Source organism: Hibiscus syriacus, unplaced genomic scaffold, assembly GCF_006381635.1.
Source record: "Hibiscus syriacus cultivar Baekdansim isolate YM2019G1 unplaced genomic scaffold, ASM638163v2 tig00109936_pilon, whole genome shotgun sequence".
NCBI classification, from domain to species: domain Eukaryota; kingdom Viridiplantae; phylum Streptophyta; class Magnoliopsida; order Malvales; family Malvaceae; genus Hibiscus; species Hibiscus syriacus.
The window spans coordinates 265,925-290,000 of NW_024062533.1; the positions used below are offsets into that span (position 1 = coordinate 265,925).

The 24,076-nt window shown below is 37.3% G+C and overlaps 1 protein-coding gene and 1 pseudogene across 1 annotated transcript; one reads left to right on the forward strand and one right to left on the reverse strand.

The window, feature by feature from the left end:
• Positions 1-641: 641 nt before the first annotated feature.
• On the forward strand, positions 642-3,548 carry LOC120210820 (E3 ubiquitin protein ligase RIE1-like). The gene is made up of 5 exons (XM_039209482.1): positions 642-1,182; positions 2,149-2,268; positions 2,890-3,022; positions 3,121-3,270; positions 3,374-3,548. Exons 1-5 carry the CDS (start codon positions 671-673, stop codon positions 3,533-3,535), a joined length of 1,077 nt encoding a protein of 358 aa, XP_039065413.1. The 5' UTR covers positions 642-670; the 3' UTR covers positions 3,536-3,548.
• A 178-nt stretch (positions 3,549-3,726) lies between these two features.
• LOC120210788 lies at positions 3,727-17,098 on the reverse strand (annotated as a pseudogene).
• Between the last annotated feature and the right edge of the window lie 6,978 nt (positions 17,099-24,076).

A 24,076-nucleotide genomic window follows, 5' to 3' on the forward strand; every position in this document is an offset into this window, starting at 1 on the left:
ACGATTAGCGGTGAATTTAAGATTTTCTCGGCGATAGAGCTAACAAAAACGTCGCTACTTTGATTGTAAATTCCCGACGTTTGGCCGCGTTTCGCTACAATTAATTTGAAGAGTTTATTCCTCGCTTGATGATGAACACAACGGTGGTTTCAAAACAACGATTGGAATTCGGACGGCGTTGGGATCGAGTTTGGAAGTTGTGTGCTTGAGGAAGAATTTGTGAAATTGATTTTCGTTTTTCAAAACAGAAATCACGCATAAATAACAAATGTCTGTCGACACTCCAAGGATAAATTCAGGGCTTGGTCCCTGAATTTTCTTTAACTCTAAAACAAGCTCCTAGTTTTAAAATCTTTCAATTTAATCTTAATTTTCGCCAATTTTTACAATTAAACCCTCTAATTTCAATTAAATATTATTTTAAAAATCGGGTTGTTACATGAAATTTATACCTAAGAAATGCAGTGCTAAGTGGGTAAAAAGAGGAGTAAAAATAAACTAAGTAATAAAATAAGGTGCGAGAAGGAATTAAGAGAAAACAAAACACCGTTGAAAAGAGTGTGCAGAACTGAAACTCTTTAATCCAAACCGCTAATATTCTTCAATTATGTTTATTTTCTATTTCTGACTTTTCTGGAGATTTCTTCCTCTTTTTTTTGGGGGGTTACACATGTCTTTCACATCTTCATCCGAAACATCTATAGCGGCGTCTGATCCTCACGCGCCGCTACTCCGTCCTCGTCAATCCGATGGATCGGCGCCCCGCCCTGTTACGTTGACCCAACTGTTGGGTCGAGCTACGGGACGGCGTGGCGCTCCCATGCTGGTGAGGGAGACGGCGGCACGTGAGTTGGAGGAGCGGAGGGCCGACTGGGGGTACTCGAAGCCGGTGGTGGCACTGGACATGCTGTGGAATACAGCGTTCGTGGCGGTGTCGGTGGTTATGCTGATCTGTACGGCGGACGAGAGACCTAATACTCCTATTAGAGTCTGGATCTGCGGGTATGCCTTGCAGTGCTTGGTTCATGTTGTTTTAGTGTGGTTGGAGTACAGGCGAAGGAACAGTAGTAGAATATCTGCTAGGGATGGGGAGAGTGGAGATGCAGTTTCTGGGGATGTTAGTGATAGTGAAGACGATGAAGACGGTATTGGAAGGAATCTTTTAGGATCAAATGAATCAAGGTCAGTTTCTTTTTGTATAATTTTGCTTTTTTTTGTTTGTGTTTTTAAGCTACAAATCTTGATTGGGGTTTTTGTTTGTTTAACTTTGAAATTTTTTTAGTGGTTTCTTGTTTCTTAGTTTAACTCAGATGTAGATTCAGGCTTTCTTTTAGGATCGAATTTGTTTTAGTGCACGAAGTATTATGCTCTGAACTTGGAATTTTGATGAAATTATTACTTATTTTTGTATTAGACTGGATTAGGGTTTGGGGTCAATTTGGCATTCTATTGCTTTTTTATTTTGGATAGATTAGGGTTTGAGTATCATCTTGGCTGTTCAGGTTTAGAAGATTTGAGCCTCGGGTTATTTTGAAGGAATTGGAAGGCTTTGTTTTGGTGTTATCATTTATTCTAGTTGTGGCACTTTTTTTATGTTTTGCGAATATAATTGGTGAAATTATCATTATCATTTTAGTCTTCGCCTTCATGGTGAATACAATGTTTAAACTTTGGGAATGCTGCTGGGCAACGAATTAGGCTGCATCTGTTTTTGAAATTGGAACGAGTCCCTGGTCCAAATACAAGAACCAATGTCATAGGGCATAGTATTGAAAAAAGTGAATGCCAAACTGCCAATATCTATCGAATGGACTTAGCATTTAGCTTTGGATGATGGTAGAGTAACTCAAACAGAACAACACACACTTTTTTTCCGCCTTTATGCACAATGGAGAAGCTTGGGGAATTGACGTGTCTTATCTTGTGGACAACAACTTATCTACTGGCATTATATTTTAGTATAATAGTTTTCTATTTTGATTACTAATCAACCCAATTCACCAAAGTAATGAAACTGTTGCCAAGCTATCATTTGAGTGTATTTTTTGTATTGTCCGTCTAGATTTGCATTTATTTTCTGTTGTGGAAACAGCAACTTGGGATGATCAAGTTATTATTCTTGTACTGATTTGATGATGTAATGGGCAGTGTACCTAAACGGTGCGAATCATTGAATACAATGGCATCATTTGTTTGGTGGATGGTTGGCTTCTATTGGGTAGTTTCTGGTGGTGATATCCTTCTGCAAAATGCTTCACGATTGTATTGGTATGTTGTTGGCCAACCTGTTGTTTTGCAAGCACCTTATCTTCTGTTAGGATTACATATTTGTTAATGACATATGATTTCCGCCTCGATGGAAAAGAGAAATACATACAAGAGTTTTTACCTATAGTTGCCAAGTTATTGAAACATTCGACACCAGTTATCATCTCATTCTTGTATAATATCTGTGTTGTTCTCCTTGAAACACAATCATTCTGTTACCTTTTGGAATTTCTTTCCCTGATTCTCAATTGGCTGCAAAAAAGAAGTTGATGCTTTAGTTAAGCCAAAAATTTGGGGGGAAACGGTAGTAGAGTACTTTTACATGTTAAGCATTTCGGAACCCCAAATACCATCTCCCAAAAAGAATATCTAGTCTTTTCCTGTATTCTATTTTTTGTGGCTATGTTCTCCAGACTGTATTTTCTCTAAAGCAGATTTGTTTTACAATAATTGGGCACGGATATGGGATATGATTTTTCAAATATCTTGAAAATTGTTTATAGAAAAAGAGCATATGTGTGTTGGATGCATGTGTCCGACATTAACCCTTATTCCTGGTAACATAGGTTTTTGGCATGTTTACTATGGTGTATACGGATCTTTAATATGTGACTTTTGCAGGTTGGCTGTGGTTTTTCTAGCATTTGATGTATTTTTTGCAATCTTTTGTGTTGTTTTGGCCTGTTTAATTGGGATTGCTCTCTGCTGCTGCTTGCCATGCATCATTGCAATTCTTTATGCTGTTACGGAGCAGGTATCGGGAAACACATTTTATGCTTACTGAAAAATTTATAGAACAACTTGGTAGTGGTACTAAATAGCATTTTCTTATCTTGGGCTTATACTGATCAGGAAGGTGCATCAGAAGCAGATCTTAGTATCCTTCCGAAATATAGATTTCAGATTATAAACAACAGTGAGAAGGGAGCAGGGAAAATGATCCCCGTAGAAATGAGCAGCGGTTACTTCGCAAATGAGCGCATACTCCTACCTGAGGATGCAGTAAGTTGCAACTCAATCTGATAACTTTCTGGTGGCTGGTTTGCTCAATGCGACTCCTTTCAGGCGACAGCTATGCTATTCTAATCGTCCTTTTTTTTGGCAGGAATGTTGTATATGTCTAAGCTCATACGAAGATGGGGTGGACCTCCATGCTCTCCCTTGCAACCATCATTTTCATTCAACATGTATTGTGAAATGGCTTAAGATGAATGCAACATGCCCTCTCTGCAAATACAATATTTTGAAGGTAAATGAACAAGTATGAAAGATAAGGAGAGCAAGCCTTGGATGTTGTCCGATTAAGTCGTCGATGATACTCTCTGTGTATTGTACAGAAGAAACCCTATGCTATGAAGAGCTGAAACTGAACATGCTATTATATATATATATATATATTCATTCTTGGCTTAACTTTTTTTTTTCCGTTTGAATGGCTTTTTGGGGTTGACTTCATTCCTATGGGCCATCTTGTGTGCCAGTTTTTCCAGTCTTGTTGAAAATAAAAATGATATTTATCAGTTGTATATGCTTCATTATTATAGTTTATAAGAATGAATGATTAGGGCCATCCTGCATGGATTTTATTTTTGGTATATTTTCTTTCTCGACTTGTACTTTATTTCATCTTCAAATAAAATTGTTAAAATTATTATTTGATCGAACACATAATTAATAGATTCTTCAAGTTCTCGAAATCCTCTATAAATGGTCTCAGTCCGACTCTGTGGAAGTGCCAATCTCCTCACCTCCGTCATGTACCTGTAGAATCCCAAATATACTATTTTAAAAACTATAACCCACAGCTAAATATGTGCTCTACTAAACAGAGCTTGAAGGAACTGACCCGATGGCTGCACTCGTGATCTTGTCGCGAACCCCTTGATTTAAAACCATCGTCTGTTCCGGTGAGAATGTTCCACCTAATATTAAAGACGCGCCGACCGCAGTTGTGCCCATTCTTTGTGCAAATACAGACATCGCCCATTCACGCAGTACCACTTGCACTGATCGAAGAAGGTGTAATCTGAGGTTCGACGATGACAAAATAGCTCCATTTGATAATAATTGATCGTAAGTGTTCAATGCGGGTTCGGCTGCACCCTTGCAAGCTGCCAGAAGAGCTCTTCCCACATCTTCATCTCCAACAGATTCGATTCCGGGTTCCACCCTCTCCTACCGAGTTGAACATGTTTCAGAGAAAACAAGTATTCAATAAAATAAGGACCAATTTCCATTCAACAGAGATATAACTAAATTGAAAGTAGCCAAGAGGAAGATGTACCAATGCAGCCTTCTCTAGATGAAGGCAGAGAGGATCCAGAGGTAAAACGGCTCCATACCCGGGATACACTTTAGAACCAACCCTATTCTAAACAGAGCAAGCCTCCGCAACACCACCTCTTAAAAGAGCTTGATCAATGAGTCTAGCCCAGGTTTCTCGGATAATGCTACTATCAGCATCACCTGAGTAGTTTGCAAAGTGCAGCATTTCCAGGCATATCTAAAGGCAGAAATGAAAAGGCAACGAATCTCATTAATAATAATAACAGAAGTTATCACATGATTAAAGGGAAATAGTACAAGAAAAACCTTAATAAAAGCCATTAAAAACAATTCCAAACAACATGTTGAATCATTTGGAAACACAATTCAGTTTAAGAAAATTTCAATTGAAGAATACTATTATATGAGATATAATTCTCTCTCCACCCCTCATTTTGTTACTTATTTGCTCCTTGTCAGATCCCAAGATATGTGTGCATATATTTATTTATGAATATATTCTTTTCACCTCTCTTTTTATATACAACATCTCCACTGAGAGTAACAGAACAGGGAGAAAGAGAATTAAAAACAAGCACATTTATCTCACAAAGTTCAAAAGGAACTGCATATTCATTATACAACTGAGTAATGCTCTTCAAATCTGAAGATAACTCCTTGGCCTTCTCTCGTGCAGCATTCAATAAATTGGCATCGCCATTAAATCTGCTATCAGCAGCAGATCCATTTTGAACAGATTCTGATGTACCAGGTGTAGCTTCTAACCCGGTAGCAATTGCTTCCAGTTCCTCTTTAACCTTTATCTGAAACTGAAGAACAGCAAGCTTCCCTTCGAGTAAGTCCAGCAGTCCACTATCAAAAGCACCCCGGCTAGAAGCTACCAGACTATCATTGTTACTATCACTCTTGACTTGGAGAACAGCATTACTTAGGTATTGACGCCTGACATTGACAATCAAAACAAGTGTTAGACAAATCATTCTGACAAGGAATGAGTTTCCTTTTCCCCTCTTACAATCACAATTCAAAGTTCTTTCAACACCAATTATAAAACTAGTGTTGAAAGCCACAAACAGTACAATGGATGCATTTGACTAATTACTACATGTCATGTGTGTGCATAGCACTCCAAAAAGCTGAATAGCAGCTCTTCCTCTTAATCTTGTATCAAAGGTTAAATGGTTTGAAGGATAAGAACACATTTAGATTTTCAATACAACAACCAGATATCAGATCAGCACATGATTATAGAGATGAATTTACTGATTTACAACCCACAAGGTCTAAGAAGATATGGATAAAAATTGATAAAATGAAAGCTGTCTACCTCTGTTCAAGACTAGGAGCAGTGCTCCCATCAATTGAGCGTCTTTCAGCCAGCCTCAACAGTACATGAGCTGCAAGTAAATGCTGTCGCTTCAAGACATAATATCGAGCCAAGAGATCAAAGTATTTGGCTTGATTAGAATGAATAGGAGCTCCCGGTTGACCCATTGAAGGGGTTGCTGATGTCAATGCAGATAGAGTTCGAACCTATATGGAAGATGATAGAAATGTGAAAAACAATTTGAAAAAGTAATTTCAGCAATTCATCATCAAAGCTCTGAAGAAAACGGTGTTCACAGGTTGACAGTCAACTTTGAAATAAAATAATACCAAATCAGGACCTCCATATTCCAACAGCTCATTCTCAAGACCTAAATCAATCATAGTTCTATACAAGTACTCATGAAATATTCTGTCAGGTGATTGAACACTATGCTGAACAATCTGGCATATAAATTTTCTCCGTGAAGCATTATCAAGGACAGATTTCACTGCAGCAGGAGACCCAAATTCCCTCTGTGAGCCCTCACCTTTCAGAGAACGTAAAGCACTACTAATTGTCTTGTTAGAATTCCCAAGATTAAGGATATAATACTAACCTTAGTCCTAGGAGTTACCTTGTATAGTAGGATCTAATCTTAGTCTCTAATTCTTAGGAAGTTACTGATTTTTAGGGATTGTTTCCTTATTTGTACTTAGTTCTCCTTATAAAGGCTGTAAATTAATTAATAAAAAGTAACAATCTTCTTTTTAAGTTTGTTCATATCCCATAGCACTGTTCAATCTGGGAAATTGCATATTCTCTGATTGCTTGATCAATTTGCTCATTGAAAGCATCACCTGCAGGATCAAGTGCCTGAGCTTTCTGTAGGGGTAAGCAAACCACAGCTTCATAAGACCTGCAGTAAAGTCTCAAGTTAAAGATGCAATAATCTGATTTAAACAATGTCTTGTTATAGAAATCATATTCTAGCCCCTTAATTGAATGATAAAATCACCTTAAGTCCTCAAACCGTTTGCAAACAGTTCTTAAATCAGTGGATTCTGGAACTTTACTTAGGAATTCAAAGGCCTCCACGGCAAGATTTTTCTTCGCATTAGGATCAGAAGTTACAGCAGCTCTTTCAAGACATTTCACAACCAAGAAAACTTATAATCAGACTCCTTGAAATAGATTGGACATCCCTCACGTAATTTCCCACTTATATCATCCACGGTTCCCCTGCCATCAGGGCCGGTATAATACTGGAACAACATTTATTAGCGCAATCCTTCAGAAACTCTAATATACAATTTGAAGAAAAGAAAATCCTGGGAATTAAGAAAAGAGTTCATATACTGAACTTCGATGATACTTTATATAAGATTCAGTTACCTCCATCAAGGCAGAAATAAGTCTTGTAGCAAGGCAGTCACCCTCAGAACAAACAAGTTGGTGGAATGTCAACTGAACCAACTCCTGGCGGCGGATATTTGCATCAAACCCCTGGACCAAGCGTGTTACATGATGCTGAGAAACAAGCTGTAGTAAAAACAGAGCTTCAGCAGACCTAAGAAGCAACTGACGGACGCACTCCATTGCTCTAACCTGTAGCACAAGACTTTTGTAAGACACAGATATGAGGTCTAGGGTTAAGTACATTATAAATGGATGCATCAGGAAATTCCACACCACCTCCATTGTAGCCAATTCAGCGGGACTATACGGCAATCGCTGTCTTTTATTTGATGTTCCACCGGCATTAGACTCCACACTCCGGGAATAAGCACCAAATAAGTTTCTCACCATGCTCCTATCACTGGCTCCTAATTCTGAACCAGTTCCGTACAGAATAGAACTAGTCATGTCACCTAAACCAGCTACACATCCATAAAGCCCTCTTCTTTTGTTCCTTCTAGACCTTAAGAACATCTCCAAAGCACGAATCTTGTTCTCATGGACTTGCATCGCCCCAACAGAAAGTCTGCACGAAATCAACCCATTTTCTGATGCTTCATCATAACCACCTTTCACAACCATAACAGGGAGCTCCCAAACAGGAAATAGAAACCTTGATGAGCACAGGCAGAGCCCTTCATGAGCACCTGAGAACACTGGCTCGGCCTTCTGAGCAACCTGCCCCATGCTGAAACCCCCAGCTGTTATTCGAGTATTTGATAATCCACCAGCACCTTCAAATTGTGGCACTCCAACAATTCTTGGGTCCTCAAATGCTTCAGCTTCCTTTTCAGCAACAACATTGCTTATAAGATTTTCAGAATGAACCACCTTTGCAGCTAGTATCAAACACATAGCAGCTGCTTCACCAGCACCAAAACGATTAAAGAAATCCTCTAATATGGATCTTGGAGAGTTCGACTCCAACAATCTTCTTAGAATATCAATAGGTCGATTGAAAACTACTTCCATCAAACAATTCTCCTCCTTGGTAGTATATGTTGAGTTGAAATGTCACCTCTAGCCCACAACTTTCCGGATGCCTTTTCAAAGGACTCAACTGAGCTTTCAAATCCAAAAAATTCAAGCTCTGAATAAAGTGATAAGACAGTGGCAGTTGTATCTGGTAAGGGAGGAACATCTGCCACAAAGAGCATTCGCCCTTCAACGGGCAAGAAAGATACAAATTCTCGTAGCGCTCGGGAATTCCGAACACTTGCTTCTAAATTACCTGACAGAGATGACTGTGAGCTTAAATCTCTTCTCACAATGAGAAGAGAAGACATGGTTGGTGGTGACGAATCAGAAAGAACAAGAGTTCCAGCAAAATAGTATGCTGTTTCAACCTTCAGTGAAAGATCCTCGGTCTGAGTCCTACCAGCCAATGACATTGCGCCAAAGGTAAGTCCACTGCTGACACCTAAAAAAGGCGAAGGCCTAGTGGTTACAATTTTTAAACAGCTTGGCCTGTGGTGATGATTGTTAAATCCACCCAAACCTCCAACAGTACTGTTACTTCCATTAGATAAGGAGGTGGAAAGGTACGTTCTTCTAACATCTTATAAAATAGCAACAAGATGCCGCCACTTCGATTTTAGCGTGGACAAAGGGGAAATTGAAACAATAGATGGTTTTGATGATCAATTTGATCCTCTTGGTGCTGTTGTTTGCTACCTCCATAATGTGCACCTTTCTGATTTAACAAATTCCTTTCTTCAGCCACTTTCTTCAATGGACTGTCTCCACTAGGCCCCATAACAAAAACCTGAATTTTCATATCTTCAGTTCTTGCATATAGAATCCGCCTTTCGTTATCGGCAACCATTTCAACAATGGGGTCTACAGCTCCAAACTTAAACACATTTGGTATAACCCACCTGAAAACCAACAAAGATCTCTGTTTTCAAAGCATATTTAAACACTTGCCAAACGAAAAGTACTCAAGGTCCTCATTGTGAGGTTATCTCACAGTAGTTTTATAATCAGAAGGGGACAAATCATGTAGATAGAGAACTAAATGCGTAGGTGAAATTATAGAAAAAGCAAAATGACCACACGAGCCAAAAGAATTTAAGTAGTAGAACACACCTTGAAATAACACTCCCTACACCTGCAGTGAGGCAAACTTTACTGCAACGCTTATGCCAGCCTGAACCAGTCGTGTAATGCAGCTCATAGATGTGGCCATCTCGGCCAGCCATGAAAATACGACCCTGATCAGTATATGTGATACAAGTCATGGTAACTCCATCAAAAGGTATCGCATACTCTGGCAAAGATTGCAGTGTAACTTCTGCATAAGGATCAATATTATCGCGCCCTCCAGAGCAGCATACTCCTACAAGAATCAACTGATAGCAAGCAAGTCTGGTAAGAGAAATATAAAAAGTCTCACACTTTTCCTCGCTAAAAATGGGGTGCTCGAGTAAAAAGCCTAACGGGTTTCTCTTTTTAATTTTTTTATAAGTTTTTATTATAAAATTTAAAGGAAAAAAAGACCAACATCCTCATAATAGATAGAAGAAGGGGTTATATTCTATCAAAAGGTTTTCCTTAAAAAAAAGAAATAAATTCACAGCCACCAAAACTTCTTTTATCATGTTTCATACTTCTTTTTTGCCGGCTCTAGAAAATGTACTTTATCATGTTTCAAACTTCTTTTTTTCCGGCTCTCAATTTCCTTTTCTTTTCTCAATTTCTACTCTCCCTCTTCTCTTACTTTGAACTCTGCTCATTTTTCATTGATGAAACAGAGGGCAAATGCTGGCATGAAAGTAGAAAATAAAGCAAATATTACTCCGATTTAGTGTTAAAAACAGAAAGCATTTCCCTTTGATATTATTTATGTATATGTACCTTACTTACTCGGGCAAGTGCATTTTCGCACATTGCACATCAGGCAATACAGGGGTAAAGAACCTTGACTGCACGTATGCCCTTGCCAACATTGGATACAACACAAAAGTGTTGAATATAAAAACATGGGCGGCTGGAAAAACAAAAGCAAATGGGGCTGCAAGGAAATTCAATGGGGCTGCTAGGGGCTGCTAATTTTTCAAAGTTAGGCAGCCCATTTTTTTTGAATTTAAGAAATGATTAATTATATTTTAGTCATTGCACTTTAGGGTATTTTCAAAGATTAGTCTGTAAGCTTCAACTATAAATACCCTAGCTCATTTAGCTTTAAAATTATCCCAAAATCTTCTAGTTCTTTCTCAAGTGTGTTTTGTAAACACTTGTAAATTTTCTCTTTAGTAAAAGATCTGCAGCAGTCCGGAGACGTAGGCAAAATTGGCTGAACTCGTTATCAATTTCGGGTATTATTTTTCCGCTTTTATTTCGCATTCTCACTAATCTGGTTATAGGGAAATTACTCGTTACTTGTTTATTTCCCAACAACTAGTAATCAGAGCTGTTGGTTGTGAATTTTGTCAATGTTTTGTGAGGTTATTATTCATTACTATTCATGTGAATAGTGAATTTCGTGAATAGTAAAATTTTGTCGGCGATACAAATTTGTCGACGGAGGTGTTTTAATACACGATGGTTCGCAAGAATAGTCAGAAACGATCCAAACGAAGCCAAATTCGAGTGGGAGCGATGGCTGCAGACAAAGGGAATGTGAAAATTAAAAAGTTCGATGATGCGGACTTTGGCTTTTGGAAGATGTAGATTGAAGATTTTCTGTACCAGAAAAATCTATATCAACCTCTCTCAGGAAAACAACCAGAGGGCATGAAGAATGAAGACTGAGCTCTTCTCGACAGACAAGCCCTCGGAGTTATCCGATTGACGTTATCCCACAATGTTGCTTTCAACATAGCAAAAGAAAAGACCACGGCGGGTCTTATGGCGGCTCTCTCCAGTATGTATGAGAAGTCATCAGCCTAAACCAAAGTGCACTTGATGAGGCGATTCAATTTGCGGATGACGGAAGGGGCATCAATGACACAACACCTAAATGAACTCAACACAATCACAACCCAGTTAAGTTCAGTGGAAATTGAATTCGATGATGAAGTTCGAGCTTTAATTCTCTTATCATCTCTACCAGACAGTTGGAATGCTACTGTTACAGCAGTCAGCAGCTCGTCGGGAAACAACAAATTAAAATTCGACGATGTTCGTGATCTGATATTGAGCGAAGAAATTCGACAGAGAGAATCGGGTGAAGCATCAACCTCCTCAGCCTTGCACACGGAGTCCAGAGGGAGAACTTCATAAATAAATTCAAATCGTGTCAGATCGAAATCCAGAAGGGGAAAATCAAGAACGGGAAAGAAAAATTTTACATGTTATAACTGCGGCAAGAAGGGTCACTTTAAGAGAGATTGTCGAGCACCGAAGAAAAATATCGGCGCACAAGATTCTGCCAACGTGACAGAGGAGACAGGTGATGTCATGATTCTAAGCATCAACAGTCCGATTGAATCATGGATCTTGGATTCAGGGGCATCTTTCCACTTCACCCCATGCCGAGAAATCATGGAGAACTATGTTAGTGGTGATTTTGGGAAAGTTCATCTAGCTGATGATGAAACCTTGAAGATTGTCGGAAAAGGAGACATCCGATTAAAGTTGCCAAACCATACCACATGGACGCTGAAAGAAGTAAGACATATTCCTGGCCTCAAAAGAAATTTGATTTCTGCAGGACAGCTTGATGGAGAAGGATATAACACAACTTTTTCAAGCTGTGAATGGAAGATCACCAAAGGAGAACTCGTCATTGCTCGTGGTAAGAAGACTGGTACTCTCTATGTAACCTCAAATTTAGAGAATATCATTGCTGCAGTAAATGCTGATGGAAAATCAAACCTCTGGTACCAAAGGCTTGACTATATGAGTGAGAAAGGGATGAAGACACTTTTGTCAAAAGGGAAGCTTCCGGATCTAAAGAATATAGATGTAGGACTATGTGAAGATTGCATCTTTGGCAAAAAAAGAAAGTCAGTTTTGCAAAGATTTGCAAGACACCCAAGGCAGAAAAGTTAGAGTTGGTTCATACTGATGTATGGGGACCATCTCCAGTTCCATCCCTTGCAGGCTCACTATATTATGTCACATTCATCGATGATTCAACAAGGAAGGTGTTGGTTTATTTTCTGAAGAAGAAATCAGAAGTCTTTGATACCTTCAGAAAATGGAAGGCCATGGTGGAAAACGAGACTGGTTTGAAAGTCAAGCGGTTGAGGTCTGATAATGGAGGAGAGTACAAAAATAGTAGATTCAGAGAATTTTGCGCAAACAATGGGATCAAGATGGAGAGAACAGTTCTCATGACACCGCAGCATAATGACATAGCAGAGCGCATGAACATAACTCTGAATGAACGTGCCAGAAGCATGAGGATATACGCCGGCTTGCCCAAATTGCTATGGGCTGAAGCTATCAACACTGCAGCTTACCTGATCAACCATGGGCCCTTAGTTCCCTTAGATAGCGGAATACCAGAGGAAGTTTGGAGCAAGAAATAAATAAACCTTTCACACTTAAGAGTGTTTGGTTGTATTTCTTATGTACACATAGACTCTGCTGAAAGAAGTAAACTTGATGCTAAGTCCAACAAATGTGTCTTTGTTGGTTATGGCGGTGATGAGTTCGGTTATCGGTTTTGGGACTATGAAAATCGGAAGATCATCAGAAGTAGAGATGTCATTTTCAATGAGAATGTGATGTACAAAGAGAGATCAACCATAGAATCAAGTAGCTCAAACACCGAAGCTGAAACAAAGGAATTTGCTGAGTTCGAGGAGATTTCTAGAAATGATGTTCAGATCAGTCCTGAAGCAGTCCAAGAAGAACCAGGCACACCGAAACTAAGACGCTCCTCCAGAATTACTAAACCAACCCATCGATATTCTCCTTCTTTGCACTACTTGTTGCTGACTGACAATGGTGAACCAGATTGTTATGATGAAGCAATGCAAGTGGAGGATTCAGTCAAGTGGGAGTCTTCCATGAAAGATGAGATGGACTCGCTTATGTCAAATCAGACATGGGAATTAGCTGAATTACCACCAGGCAAGAAAGCGTTTCATAACAAGTGGATTTACAGGATCAAATAAGAGCACGATGGGAGCAAACGCTACAAAGCAAGATTGGTTGTAAAAAGTTTTCAGCAAAAAAAAGCTATTGACTACAATGAAATTTTCTCTCCAGTCATAAAACTGTCTACAATTAGACCGGTGTTGAAAATTGTAGCTACAGAGAATTTACATCTTGAGCAATTAGATGTGAAGACAACTTTCCTCCATGGTAATTTGGAGGAAGAAATCTATATGAGGCAACCAAAAGGCTTCATAGAGGCAGGCAAGAAAAACCTGGTATGCAGGTTGAAGAAGAGCTTGTATGATTTAAAACAAGCTCCTAGACAGTGGTACAAGAAGTTCGATAGTTTCATGAGTAGCAGTGGTTTTACCAAATGCCAAGCATATCATTGTTTCTACATCAAGAGGTTCGACAACAACTTCATTATTTTATTATTGTACGTTGATGACATGCTCGTTGCAGGATCAGACATGCAAGAGATTATAAATTTGAAGCAAAAATTGTCGAAGCAGTTTGCTATGAAGGATCTGGGCACTGCAAACCAGACTCTTGGGATGAGGATCAAGAGAGACACAAAGTCGGGGACTTTGATATTATCACAGGCTGAGTACATCAATAAAGTACTCTCCAGGTTCAACATGCAAGATGCTAAACCAGTAAGTACACCTTTAGCTGTTCATTTTAGACTCTCCAAAGAACAGTCACCAAAGACGGAGGAAGAACGTGCACACATGGTGAAGGTGCCATATGCCTCAGCAATTGGAAGTCTGATGTATGTCATGGTTTGTACCAGACCAGATATTGCTCAAGCAGTGGGAGCTGTTAGCAGGTACATGAATAATCCAGGCAAGGTACACTAGGAAGCAGTCAAATGGATCCTCAGATATCTACGGGGTACCACAAACAAATCACTTTGTTTCAAAGGTGGAGATACAATACTAACAGGCTATGTAGATGTTGACTTAGCCGGAAATCTCGACATCAGAAGAAGCACCTACATGGTATATCTATACTCTAGGAGGAACTGCAGTGAGCTGGGTTTCTCAACTACAGAAGATAGTTGCTCTCTCCACAACTGAAACAGAATATGTTGCTGTTACGGAAGCCAGCAAGGAGATGGTTTAACTCCAAAGTTTTTTGGAAGAGTTAGGCAAGAAACAAGAAAACAATATCTTGTATTGCGACAGTCAAAGTGTTATACATCTAGCAAAGAATCCGTCTTTTCATTCCAGGATGAAGCACATACAATTGAGATATCATTTTATCCGGTCTCTTCTGGAAGATGGGATTTTGAAACTTGAAAAGATTAGTGGAGCTCAAAATCCGGCAGACATGTTGACAAAGACGGTGACTACGGACAAACTGAAGTTGTGTTCAACTTCAGTTGGCATGCTAGAATAACAAGACTAGAAATACTGTTGTATTGATCGAGGTGTGAAGACAGATTTAAATCAATCTTCAAGTGGAAGATTATTGAATATAAAAACATGGGCGGCTAGAAAAACAAAAGCAAATGGGGCTGTTAGGGGCTGCTAATTTTTTAAAGTTAGGCAGCCCATTTTTTTTGAATTTAAGAAATGATTAATTACATTTTAGTCATTGTACTTTAGGGTATTTTCAAAGATTAGTCCATAAGCTTCAACTATAAATACCCTAGCTCATTTAGCTTCAAAATTATCCCAAAATCTTCTAGTTCTCTCTCAAGTGTGTTTTGTAAACACTTGTAAATTTTCTCTTTAATAAAAGATCTGCAGCAGTCCGGAGACGTATGCAAAATTGACTGAACCCGTTATCAATTTCGGGTATTATTTTTCCGCGTTTATTTCGCATTCTCACTAATCTGGTTATAGGAAAATTACTCGTTACTTATTTATTTCCCAACAAAAAGGACGAAATCCTTGTCAGCATAAATCATTTAGAAAGAGGATATTTTATCAATTCCATATTTTAATCATAAATAGGATATTCGTGATATAACAACTTCTAGATGCATACAAAAGCCAAGTTCTTACCTCAACAGGAGTTGCTAATATTAAAAGATACTGCATAGCTTCAATGAAAATGCCAGGTCTAGATTTGGTGAGGCCAACACCACATATAGCTTGTTCCTCCACATTGTATTCAGGACATTGGCCATCCCTAATCAAAAGTAAAGATGTGATGCGGGAGAAGCAAATAAAAATTAAAAAATGGACAAAATAGAAAAGGACAAATACTTTGTTTCAAAAAAATTATAAACTCTGAATTCAGCTTGGTAGTTCAAGAACCATCTCTTTATGGGTGAAGAATGCGGGTCCTAGATTCAACACAAAGAATGGCCCCTGGAATTGGGATTCAATGGGAAAAAGGGTGGAGGCTATCCATCCATCATGATGCACACAAGCCATTGAATAACAAAAATGTACTTGGCCAACTAAATGCTGGATACATCAAATCAAGACACAGTAAGAGCCTTAATATTTCATCCAACAATTGATTTGATTTAACAGCACTTGTGGATTGCCTTATATATAAATTGAAAATTTTCTAGAAAGCAAGATTCAATGAGAAAACATTACATTTGATAGACATTACTCTCTTCAGATAAACAACCTATATCTAGGTAGATAGTCTCCCCTTTATAATAAAGCTTACATAAAATCTTTAAACTGCTACCCTAAAACATTATGAATATAAAAAGGATTGCAAAATCACAGCATCGCTCACCTATACTGTTCTCATCATTCAGAAGTGGCATCTAAGAAAAAAGAACAATGGAAGCAGACCTTTCACGAAAGGGCAATGAACCTAATTCACACCATATACATGGCTTGATAAGGACCAACGGTAGATAACATAATGAGTAACTGAATATGCACAAAACAATAATAACAGAAGAACAAAAATACGAGTGAAACCAACTCACAAAATACAAAGCCCTCGTTCCTCAGATATATATATTATTACCGTCAAGAAAATTCCAACACCTCATTGCCTATTGCCTTCAACCAGGCAACATCTTAGTCATCCCAACCTATTTTCATAATGAATTCCATTTTAGTGCTTTTTCAGATTGACTTGCACACCCTAATCCACAAATGCTAACTTAGATATAGCCTGGATCAAAGAAACAGCACATTGCTAAGAGATTTCCACAACCATCAATACACAATAAGACAGCTCATGTTTTAGCATAATTGACACCTCTTTTTCTTTTAGCAGACCACATCTTACATTAAATGCTTACAAGTTACCAAATTTATTTCCAATTAATAAAATTATATTAAAAAAAACGCTTGCCTCAATCCAAGTAATTTCTCTAATTCCAAGAGGTTCATATTCATTCCAAAAAGAGAGCATATCATTTTATGGATATTCAACAGGCAGCCAGCTAAAACTCACAAATAATGAAATGGGTGATCTAATAAATGATAAATTACAAAACACTAAATCAAAACAAGTAACAAGTAACAAAAATCTTACCATTTGTCAAAACGCCAGAGAAAGAAAGAATTACCCACAGATGCCCAAGCCCCATGAATCTCCGGAAATATTCCACGTAATGCAGTTCCTTGTCCACCAGCTGCTTTATATTTTTCTGTTAGTGATGAAGGTAGCTCCCAAGTATCCCCCGTCTCAACCCAAGGAGGCCCCTGCAGCGGAATATGAAAGTTAATTTCATAACGGAGGGTAACCCATCTCAAACCATTCAATCCATTTATACATGTCAACCTTGCCATCAAAATGCATTACTGCTAATTATGCTTAAAAGAGATACGAAAGGGACATGACATTAGCTCAAAATATGCTGAAATGAAAATTAGCACTAAGCATCAATGCTAACTGAATGCAGAACATAATATGCATTACTGAAACTTAAAAGATAGCACTCTTAGTTTAAAACTAAATTAATTACACCCAAAATATATCAAATGTGAAAAAACCAACAAAAAAAATGCATTGGAGTTGCAATGAATGCTTAACACCAACATAGAAGAACTTAATAATACTAAACATAATTCAACCACTGGAATTCAACATAAAAGTGGAAGGAGAAAAAAGCCAACTTTAGAGTATATTGGGACAGGAAAAAAATAAAAATTAAAGATAAACGGTAGGCACCTAAAAGTATAACTAAAAAAACTTTGAACATATTTTTTTAACGAAAAAATCTTTAACACTAAAATGTATTTCGAGACAAAGTGTTAGGAGTAGAAGTTTGTTATTTTTGTTTTAAGCTGTAACTAATTAGCAATTAGTTAGTTAGGCTGAAATTGCATATATATTTGTATAGACTTCATACACATAATATATGTGAAGCATTATTCATTCTAAAAAATTTTAACATGGTATCAGTTTACAGTCTTTTCTCATTTGGGTTCTCTGTGTGGCCCATTTTTTTTCTGAGCATTGAGGCCCGGTATCTTGCTTCAGTGATTCCATTGTTTCCTCCCAAATCAGTTCTCCTAGGGTTCATGGCTTTTACAATCGATTCCAGTCACCCCTTTTTTTACACCCTTCTGATACGCCTGGCATCCAATTAGTCTCGCATCAACTCACATGCTTCGAAAACTATGTTATATGGAGTAGATCCATGCGTATTGCGCTCCTGGTCAAGAACAAACTTGGCTTTGTGGATGGAAACTGTCGAAGAGAGGATTATGACAAACCGTTGCAGCCTCAGTGGGAACGATGCAATGCTCTTGTGCTCTCATGGATTTTGAACTCTCTAAGTCAAGATCTCTCAGCCAGTATTGTATTTGCTTCAAACGTAGTGGATGTTTGGAAAGATCTCAAGGAAAGATTTGATAAAATTGACGGATCTAGAGTTTTTTTCCTACATCGTTCGATTGCTACGCTCATTCAAGGCGATTCTTCAGTTTTGGTGTATTTCACTCGTCTCAAGCTCTTGTGGGATGAGTATACTGCTCTCGTCCCTTATTCTTTCTGTGATTGTGAGGCTGCACAATAGAACTCCGTTCATGTGGCACAACAACGCCTTTTTCAATTTTTGATGGGTCTTAATGAGACTTACTCTGCAATTCAAAGCCAAATCCTCATTATGAAGCCACTTCCCACTGTTAATCAGGCGTACTCAATGATCATTCAGGAGGAGTCTTATCGGATTCAGCTGAGTGGTGCATCCATTGAATCCTCTGTAATGTTCTCGGCTGTTTCTGAAGGAAATGACCGAAGGAGATTCACTGGCACCTGGGAGTATTGCAAGGTCAAAGGCCATAGTCGCGATCATTGTTATCTCCTTATCAGTTTTTTGTCGGATTTCAAGGTCAATCGAAAGAAGACTCCTCAAGCTTCCATGGTGGTTAATTCGGTGCACACTGTTGATGGAGAGACTGAAACTGGATCGATAGTTTCTCCTTCTGTTTTGACTGTGCCTACATTTACTTCTGAGCAGTACAATCAGATTCTCAGTTTGTTGAGTAAGAATCCAGCTCCAGATTCCAGTGTGAATCTTGCAGGTACTGTTAATTGTGGTTTACCTACTTCTACTGATTTGTGTATTCGTTGGATTATTGATACTGGTGCCACTGACCACATCTTATATATTTTTAAGGGTTTGCAATTTCCTGTTTCATGCTCTTCCCCTCGTTATGTTCATCTACCAAATGGCCAAATTGAACTAGTATCACATATAGGTTCTCATAGGTTAACCTCTAATTTAGTTCTTTCTAGTGTCCTGTTTGTCCCTAGTTTCTCTCATAATTTGATCTATGTCTCTCGACTTGCTAAAGATCATGCTTGTATCTTTTGTATCTTGCAGGATCTTTACATTGACATGATCAAGGGGATTGGTAGAAGGTTTAATGGCCTTTATATTTTTCAGTCTACTAAAGGAGCTACTGGTTTGTTTTCTGATTCTTTAGTTAGTTATGGGCATGTTTCTTATGCTTGTTCTGTACCCATTGTTTCTGTCTCTAATAAAACTGGTCTTTGGCATGCTAGATTTGGGCATGCTTCTGTTTCATCTATGCGCAAATTATCCCCTTATGTTTCTGATAAACTTGATTTAAATGTTGTCCATTCTTGTATTATTTGTCCTTTAGCAAAACAAACCAGACTGACATTTCCTCTTAGTATTACTAGGTCCTCAAAACCCTTTGAATTAATTTATATAGACTTATGGGGTCCTTATAGGATTTCCACTCATAGTGGTCATAGATATTTTTTCACTGTTGTTGATGATTGCACCAGAATGACTTGGGTTTACCTCTTAAGAGTTAAGAATGATGTTGTTTTGTTCCTTAAACAATTCATCTCATTCACTTCTACTCAATTTTCTTCTGTCACTAAGATTGTTAGAAGTGGCAATGGTATAGAATTTTTTTAACTCTCATTGTGCTCCTTTTTTCTCATCTCTTGGTGTTTTACACCAAAGTTCATGTGTTCAAACTCCACAGCAAAATGGAATTGCAAAAAGAAAACATAGGCATCTTCTAGAAGTAGCTAGAGCTTTATGTTTTCAATCAAAAGTGCCAATTATATTTTGGGGTGAGTGTGTCTTAACAACCTGTTTCATCATAAACAGACTTCCTTATTTTGTTTTACAATGGAAAACTCCTTATGAATTGCTTTATCACAAACCCCCTGATTTGTTCATTCTTAGAGTGTTTGGTTGCTTGTGTTATGCCACTAATCTCAAACCAAATGATAAATTTACACCTAGAGCCTTACTTTCTGTTCTAATGGGATACTCTAATACTCAAAAAGGATATCTCTTGTTTGATCTCACTTCTAAAAAGTTCTTTGTTAATAGGGATGTTGTTTTTCATGAGCATATATTTTAATTTCATTTTACTACTCAAACAAATTCTTTTTCCTTCCACTCTTTTTATTCCTGATTCTGAGTTTTTGGTTTTTTTTTGTCAACACACTACTCATAGTGTCCCTCCTGAACTTATTGCTTCTTCTACATCTGATTATGCTCCTTCTTCTACATATGAAACTGGCCAATTATCACAACAGTCATCACTTCCAATAAATTCAGTAGCTCCAGTTCTGGTTAGGAAGTCTACTAGGGTTTCTAAACAACCCCAATGGTTGAATGATTCTGTTTGCAATTTTGTTTCAACTTCTACTTATCGTATTTCAAATTCTGTTTCCTATGTTCATCTTTCTATTGCTACACAATCCTTCATTTCCTCTATTTCACATCCTGTTGAGTCTAACTCCTATCATGAGGCCATTCATCATCCTGAATGGGTAAAATCTATGAAGGATGAAATTCTTGCCCTTGAAACAAATAAAACTTGGTCAGTTGTCCCTTTACCCAGGGGAAAAGTTCCTATTGGATGCAAATGGGTTTATAGAGTTAAGTACAATGCTGCTGGTACTATAAAGTGGCCAATGGTTATAGTCAAAGAGAGGGTGTGGATACTGTTGATACCTTCTCACCAGTGGTCAAATTGGTTACTGTTCATTTTCTTCTTGTCATAGCTTTTGTTCATGATTGGCCTTTGTTTCAACTTGATGTGTATAATGCATTCTTGCAAGGTGATTTGTCTGAGGAGGTATATATGGAACTTCCTCCTGGTTTTTGCAGTCAGGGGGAGAATAAGGTGTGTAGACTGCAAAAATCCCTTTATGGCTTGAAACAAGCATCCAGACAATGGAATTTGAAGTTAACTGAGACTCTTTTAGGGGCTGTTATGAACAAAGTAAATTTGATTACTCTTTGTTCACAATGACAAAAGGATAACAAGATTGTAGTTTTTTTTTATCTATGTTGATGATTTGTTGATCACTGGAAATGATAATTGTTTGATTGATGACTTAAAAGGTCTTTTGAACAAGAAATTTAAGATGAAAGATCTTGGTGAATTGAAGTATTTTTTGGGTCTTGAGATTATGAGATCTAGAGAAGGAATTTTAATCAATCAACGCAAGTATGCTCTTGAATTGATTAAGGAAACAAGTGTAAGTGGTTCAAAACTAGCAAAGACTCCTCTTGAGCAAAATGCAAGGCTCACCACAACAGAGTATGATGAGTTGTGCACTAAAGGGAGTAATAGAGATGACAAGTTGCTAGTAAAAAAGAGTGTTTTTCAAAGGCTCATTGGAAGGCTAATTTACCTCACACATATCAGACCAGATATATGCTTCGCTGTACATCACTTAAGTCAATTTATGCAACAGCCAAAAGAATCTCATTTTTAATCAGCATTGAGGATAGTGAGGTATATCAAAAGGAATCCTTGTTAAGAGATTCTGATGGATTCAAGTAGCAGCTGTGAACTTAAGACATTTTGTGATTTAGACTGGACAACATGTCTTAATTCAAGGAAGTTTGTTTCTGGTTTCTGCATTAAGCTTGGAAATTCATTGATTTCATGGAAGTCCAAAAAATAAAACATTGTGGCTAGATCGTCTGCTGAAGCAGAGTACAGAAGCATGGTTGTTATTGCAGCATAACTGACTTGGTTGAATGGCTTAGCTAATGAACTCGGGTTAGAAAAGAAATGTCCAATCAAGTTGCATTGTGATAACAAGGCTACTCTTCAGATTGCAGCAAATCCAGTATATCATGAGCGCACAAAGCACATAGAAATTGATTGTCACTTTGTGAGAGAAAAAATACAAGAGGGACTCATCAAGACAGAGTTTATGTCTTCTTCAGAGCAATTGGCTGATTTATTTACTAAGGCCTTAGGAGTACAACAACATGAATATCTTGTATCCAAGTTGGGGGTAAAGATGTCTTCTACCACCAACTTGAGGGGGAGTGTTAGGAGTAGAAGTTTGTTATTTCTGTTTTAAGCTGTAACTAAATAGCAGTTAGTTAGTTAGGCTGAAATTGTATATATATTTGTATAGACTTCATACACAAATAATATATGTGAAACATTATTCATTCTAAAAAATTTTAACACAAAGTTATGACACTTATTTTTATATTAAGTCTAAAAACTTTAATTTAATTGTTTTAAGATTTAAATATTATTATAGCATATGATAAATTACAATATAGTAATACATTATCTAGGATAAAGAGAAGATATCTACTTTTTCGTAAATTTTTATTTTTCATGCATGCTTAAAAATTTATATTATTATATTTAATTTTATCGATCAATAAAATGATAAATTTAACTATTGAATAACGGGAAGGGAAAATAGAATAAATGAGTTGAAGAAGATGGTGAACAATTAAGAGAAATTCATATAGAGAAAGTCCTTTTTTCAACCTTGCATGGTAATTGTTATATGGATTCTTATTGTCGGTGTCAGTATTAGGATTATGATAGCTATTTGTAAGTTGACATGGTCGATAGATCTGACTGTCATATGACAGATTTAGTTAGTAGAATATGTGGGTCTACTAGTAATCATGTCAAGAGATTACAGTTGATCGGAGGACATAAAACTTCAAAGATTTTGAGGAGCGTTATAAGATTTGATAAATGTAAGGATAGAGAAAAGAAAATAACAACAAAAGTAATTGAAAACTGGTATTCTAAATGTGTCCATGATTACATCGAATATTCGAATCCAAATCTCATACCTTGCAATTGGCACATATCAACGTTCTTATATTTTTGTCTTGTATATGTTTTCAATTCATCATTTAACTTACCAGGAAGGCAATATCTTGTCTTGCTTGTGTGGATGAACTACATTGATCATGTCTAATGGAAAAAATGGTGGAAGTCAGTATCTCTACTGTGCAAATGGTTTTATATATCAGATAATGATGGGTTGAAATTGAGATTTGAAAATGTTTAATGTGTTCACATTCATTGAGTGGATTCTCCTTTTCTTCTCCAACCGCTCTTCCCTCTCCCTCAAAAATTCATTATCGATGGCGATAAAGGAGAGAGGCGATTGAAGGTTTAAGTATAAAAGATTTAAGAATTTAGATTTTTTTTAGATTTTATAAAAAAATGAATTTTTAAAAAAATATTTTTTAAAATCTCAAATAAAATCTAAAAAGAATTATAAATGAACCACATGTCAATTTTTGTTTCTTTTTATTTAACCTAGAACTTCTAAGAATAATAATTATTTCTTTTATTACTGAAGATACTTATTTCGTGTACCACGTGCCATATTTTAAGTAATTGACATATTCATTTTTAATAATCTTTAACGATCATACTTTAAATAATACCAAAAAAATATTAAAATTACTATTTTGATTAAAGAAATTCTATACATCTAAAATAAATAATAGATATAATTTAATCACTTTTATTTTAATTAAGGTTAAATAGCTATCCTGCTGATTATACATATATTGAACCAAACCTGCTGCTGATGTTTGGTATTTTATATCATTAAGGCTCTGATCTTTGCAGGCTTTTCTTAAAAAATAAATTAATCATTTTAGAAGTTCCGGTAAAGAGGAAACCGTGGTGTCGAAAGAAGACACGTAATTTGCCAGAATCAAACAGGGCAAGAAAACAGAGGAAGCTGGTTTAATCTATGCAAAAAAGTATTCTATTAATAGAAGAAAAAGTATTATGAACAGGAAAAGAAGAAGAAGAAGAAGAAGAAGAGAAAGAGAAAGGGTACTGCAGATAGAACAAAGATACACAAAGCAACCATTTCTCATCTTCTTCAGGTGATAATTCCTATGAATTCCCAACATATAAGGGTCGTTCAGCTAACCCCAGAGGGGACCGTGACCTTTGCCTGCTGATCTCTCGAGGCACCCGTCTCATATCCGGCTGCTGAAGCGATGGATGCTTAATCTTCTCGAACTCTTGCCTT

Excerpts from the sequence above, each read along its gene's own strand:
- LOC120210820 (XM_039209482.1), top strand. The coding sequence starts at position 671 with ATGTCTTTCACATCTTCATCCGAAACATCTATAGCGGCGTCTGATCCT. Across the intron at positions 2,269-2,889 it reads AATGCTTCACGATTGTATTG|GTTGGCTGTGGTTTTTCTAG; the intron begins GTATGTTGTTGG and ends TGACTTTTGCAG. Across the intron at positions 3,023-3,120 it reads TTTATGCTGTTACGGAGCAG|GAAGGTGCATCAGAAGCAGA; the intron begins GTATCGGGAAAC and ends TATACTGATCAG.